General features: G+C 65.1%; 1 protein-coding gene across 1 annotated transcript in view; it reads right to left on the reverse strand.

Moving 5' to 3' along the window:
- The window catches only part of CDC34 (cell division cycle 34, ubiquitin conjugating enzyme), a 10,518-nt gene that overhangs the window by 774 nt on the left and 4,660 nt on the right, over nt 1-5,084 (reverse strand). Inside the window, exons 5-8 of the mRNA XM_024740015.1 lie at nt 4,915-5,084; nt 2,032-2,118; nt 1,849-1,946; nt 1,163-1,297 (exon numbers count right to left, since the gene is read on the reverse strand). Coding sequence (XP_024595783.1) covers nt 1,163-1,297; nt 1,849-1,946; nt 2,032-2,118; nt 4,915-5,084 — 490 coding nt within the window. The remainder of the gene's footprint in view (nt 1-1,162; nt 1,298-1,848; nt 1,947-2,031; nt 2,119-4,914) is intronic.

Here is a 5,084-nt window from a genome sequence, read left to right on the forward strand (position 1 = left end):
GCACACCCCCACCAGGTCGGGGTCCCGGGTCCTCTCCTCTCTGTACTTGAGCGTCTTCCCGTCACCAGCACCGTGTCTCCTGCGTGCGCTTTCCGTCCGGAGCTTTATCCAACTGACGGTAGCCGGCAGGAGCTCTGACCGCACCTGCTGCGCCTGGGGTCCCACCACCCGACAGGGCCGGTGGGCTTTCTGGAGCTCCCACCGTGGGGCCGTGCGGCCGGCCCACGGGCACAGGTCCCCACAGCTGCGTGGACACGGTGGGGGAGCATGCGTCTTGATGCGGGTGAGGATGAGAACTGTTTCCCCGGGTGAATGCTGGGCCTGGGGGCGGGCCTGGGTCGTTATGGAGACGTGTCTGACCTACTCCCTTTCCCAAGAGGCAAATGACAGACTAAAAACCTCTTTGGAGGAGACTTAGTGAAGCGTTTAGTTTGTCACGAAACAAGGCACAGACCCCAGGGGCTCCTAGAGCAGCTCACGGGACACAACAAACACAACAGGGCAGAGAGCGCAGGCCCCTGGGGAATGTTTCACACAGACTCCCCTGCGAGGCCGGGCACCTGCCTGTTCACGGGGAAAAGCAGAAAACAACAGAAACGAGAGGAGTTCATCCTGGCAAACTCCTAAGTGATGTGCTGCTTTTATAGCCAGGAGAAACTGACTTTTCGTAGAAGAAGTTATCTCCTAAACACGCCCATACCACACGGCTTTGCGGCCTTTAGAGAATAACTCGAAGTTTCAAAATTGCGACATTCACTCCCGTTAGGTGAAATGATGGAACACCCCGCACAGCACGGTCCCGGAGGAGACCGCGTGGGGAAAAGCACGGGGCCACGCGCACGCGTGCACGCCCCAGCACGCAGGGTCCGCGTACACGGGGGATGGGGGGTACCGGTGGGATCTCTGACCTCACAGTGTCAAAGCAGAAGGATGAGGCAAAACCCTGCTAGATCCTGGCGGACACCAGGGCGTTTATCTCTGTGTGAGGTGCACGCACCCACATGCCATGCACACGAGACACGCACACACACACGGCACGTCCACACACGATAGTACACATGTGGGCCACACGCTTCACGAGAGAAAGACCCCAGCTTTTCCGGCAAGAGGAGGAGGGCTCAGGAGGGGCCGCCCTGCCTCCCCAGGCCCCAGGCCCACTCACCGGATGATGTCCGTGTACTCGCGGTCCTTGCCTTTGCTTTCTTTCCACTTCCTGTACATCACGGAAGCGTCCACGTTGGCCGGTGAGAAGGTGTTGGGCTCGTTGAGGAGGGAGATGACGCTCAGGAGGATGGTCCTAGGGGAGGCGGCAGGAGTCGGCGTGGGGGGTCCACGGCCCAGGGGCTGCCTGCCCGGGAGCCTCATGCCCCGAGCCGGCCCGCCACCCTCCACCTGCCCTCTGCGGCGTGCCAGGCTCCTGGGACGGGACGTGGGTGGACAGCCAAGGCCAGGACCATCTTCCCTCCGCTGGAGCAGGCCTGTCCCCTCCCTGGGGCATCCCGCCTGGAGAGTGGGTCCCCTGTGCCACTCATTCCCGCTCCAGCCTGGGGAGGAGGAGAGTGCCCGGGCCGCTCAGGGTGAGCACAGCACCGGGGGATGGAAGGGCTGTGCTCCCTGGGGCTCGAGGAAGGAGGGGGGACCCCAGGGGCACGCAGACACGGCCACAGGAGTCCCAGAGACCATTCCTGAAGGTGGGCGGGGCAGGGATGGCAGGAAATGGAGAAGAGGCCGGCAGGGATGGGGGCTCTGGCGGGAGGCGGCTCCCACAGACGCTGCCACCCCACAGGGAGCTGCACCCTCCCGTGTCCACGTCCCCAGGGCCGGCCTGCCCGACGCCGACTGCCTCACCTGACGTTCTGCGTGGGGTTCCACCGCTCCGAGGGCAGCTCCCCGCTCTGGGGGTCATCGACGGGGGGGTGGAGGATGGAGATGCACACGTCCCCAGTCTGTGCGGCACGGGTGGGTCAGCACCCGTGAGGCTCCCGTCCACACGCCCCCCCGCCCCCCCCGCCCCTGGAGGAGCAGGCTCACCTCGTAGATGTTGGGGTGCCACATCTTGGTCAGGAAGCGAAAGGCCGGCGGAGAGTAGGGGTAGTCAATGGGGAACTTGAGGCGCGCCTGGTGGGGGAGAGCAGAGGCTCAGCCAGGGCCGGGTCAGGCCGCCCAAGACCACACACAGTGGTCAGCCTGGGACTCGCCTGCCTCCGGCACCCCTCACGGGCCAGGGGCTTTTCGGGGTCACCGAGCTGAGCTGACGACCCCGGTCCCTGCCCTGCTGTCAGTGGCTGGGGGCGGTGGGGTGGGGGGGAATGTGTGGGCACTCGCCGGGGTGCAGCTCCAGGCCCGTCCCAGCCCAGGCCTCTGGGGGGACCAGAGCCCTGGCCCCAGGGAGCGTGGTGGGCCCAGTCCTGGGAGCCGGGTGCCCAAGCACCGCGCTGGGCTCCCAGACTCAGTCTCCAACCTGTGGGGAGGATTAAAATAGATGGGCGTTCACTGGGCAGGCGCCGGGGGCGGAGATGAGTCAGCACCAGGCGGACAGGCTCTTTGCCCGCAGGTGTCAGTCCTGGGGGGTCAGGAAGGCAAACGGGAAGGTCACGGGCAGACGGGGGAGGGCTGCGAGGGAGAGTTATGCCCGGGCCTCGCCTGTTTAAGCCCCGGTCCTGGGATCCTGATGGTGCTTCAGGCTCTCGGGGCCAACGTGGGACAAGAGGGGGCTGCAGGCCCCCCCCCATCTTTAGAGAATCGTCCTCCTGGGCAGGGGGCGCTGGGGGCACTCGGGGGAGGGCCCTCTGTTCTGGAGTGAACGTGCTGAGGCCTGAAGTCAGTCTGGAACTTGGGCCTCAGACCCTGCCCCTTGGTCCCGCCAAGCCCAGGGCTGCGTTTCTAAGTGAAGACAGAAACCAGCTGAGGCCTCCTTAGCGGAGTAGGGGGACAGGCCTCCCCTCACCAAACACCCATCAAGTCCCAGAGATGCCTTTACTGCTGTGCCAACTGAGGCTCAGAGAAGGAGAGTACCTTGCCTGAGGGCACACAGAATGCAGCTGTGGAGGGGCTCCCCAACCCAGGTCTCTGGGGCACCCCTCAGCACATGCTGCCCGGAGCCCCTCTGGCTTGTAAGGGGGAGTGGGTGAGGCTGGGCGGGCTGAGAGGAAGGTGCTGGAAAGCGATGGTGCCCCCTGGGCACTTCCAGCCCCTGTATTTCCACATATTTCCCCCCACTCCCCAGCCAACCACATCAGAACAGGAGGATGTGAGGGTGGCAGAACCACTGTGGGTCCCACGCTGCCTTCCTCGAGGACAGACTCTCGCGGCAAACGCGATCAGATTTGTGGCGCCCCTCCCTAGCCCAGGTTTCTAGAATAACAGGGTCATCCCCCCAAAGCCAGCCTGGAAGGTCCTACCCACAATCCCTTGCAAACAGTGGGCAGCAGCCAGAAACCCACGTCCTTTCCTTTCCTTCCAGTCCAGCACCCTTGCTCAGAGTCCCGGCCTGGCCTCAGGGTGGGACTCACGCTATTCCAGCTCTGAGTGGGGCCCTTATCCTCACAGCCAGCTGCTCCCAGATGCAGACAAAAGAGGCTAGGGGACGAGGGTTGGTTAAACCATTTGGGGACCAGCCCCCAATCCATGTCCTGCACAGGGAAGACGGATTCCACATCAGCACTCAGCCCAGGGCTGCCCAAGCTCATCCCCCCATCCCACCCCAGCAACAAGGGAATCTCAACTCAAGAATCACCCCAGCAGGCCAGCCTGCCCCCTCCAGGCCCCTGAGCAGGCGTGGCTAAAATGTTAGCCAGAACTGCAAACACAGACATCTGTCCGGGCAGTGCCAGCCCCGCCCCACCACCGCCCGGGGCCTCCCAGCCTGGCCGCTGGGCTCTTGGCAGGCGGCATTGGGGGTGTTCCAGCTGAGGGCCCAGGCTCCGCTTCTCTTACGAGGAGACCCCCTGTCTTGTCCGTCTGGCTCGAGGAGCAAAGTCCTTTGATCTGGGAGGGGTCCTGCCGAGACCACATCTGGACTCATATCCTGTCCAGGTACTGGCCTGAGTCCTCGTCACACTTGTCAGAAACACAGCCGGTCCCCGGGACAGCCCTGGCCTCCCCGCTCACAGAGCGCCCAGAAGCAACCCAGGGCAGGAGACGTGGGGCCCAAGAAGCCGCCCGCTCAGAGGAACCTGAGAAAGGCCAGCCGGGGCACAGGAGAGCCTAAGCTTCCGAGGCCGGACCTGGGTGGGCTCTGTGGTGTGGCTCCCGGGGACAGGGCTGAGGGTGGGAGCGACGGCCGGACAGAACACGTTACGTAAGGCTCAGGATGAAGCCCAGAGGGCTTGGCCCACTGCTATCGGCCAGGGTGGCCGCTTTCCAAGCAGGTCCCGGCTGCCAACCCCATCCGGGCCTTTGTTGGAACCCGAGCCAGTGGCCGAGCCAGCCCCCAGGCGGGGGGCCTCCCTCCCTCCCAACAGTGCTGGCTGGTTCTGGGGAGGCCTCTTTGTCCGCTCCGGGCAGCGGGCAGGGCCAGGAGGAGGGGGACGGGCACCAGAGGCTGGGGGAAGCAAAGGCCCCGCACCCAGAGAAACAGGGAGGGTCCCGGGCCTCCCCTCTGGGGACATGAAGCGGCCTTAGAGGGAACAGGCGCTTCTCGGGGACTCCTAGGGCCAGAGGGGTTGACCAAGGGCCCCTAGCTCGCCAGAGGCGGTCAGGCAGCGGGGCAGAAGGAAGGGGCCCCGGGAGGAGGAGGGACAGAGGATGGGGGGCCCCGCGAGGAGAAGAGGGAGAGGGAAGGAACCCCGTGAGGAGGAGAGACAGTGAGAACGGGTCCCACCAGGGGAGAGGACGGGGGCAGGGGGCAGAGGTGGGGGAGGGGCCCCGAGGAGCCGGAGGAGGGGGTCGCTGCCCCCTGACCCCGCCGCTCACCTTGAAGTAGCCGCCCTCGTAGTAGGTGTTGGGGGGCCCGAAGATGGCCACCTCCCAGTTGTACAGGTCGCCCTCGTCCACCAGGGTCACCCGGAAGCCCTCCACCGGCTCCTCCTGCAGCCCCTTGAGCTCCAGAAGCAGGGCCTTCTGCGAGCTGGGCACCAGCGGCC

This window comes from Neophocaena asiaeorientalis, unplaced genomic scaffold (assembly GCF_003031525.2).
Source record: "Neophocaena asiaeorientalis asiaeorientalis breed wild unplaced genomic scaffold, Neophocaena_asiaeorientalis_V1.1 scaffold469, whole genome shotgun sequence".
NCBI classification, from domain to species: Eukaryota; Metazoa; Chordata; class Mammalia; order Artiodactyla; family Phocoenidae; genus Neophocaena; species Neophocaena asiaeorientalis.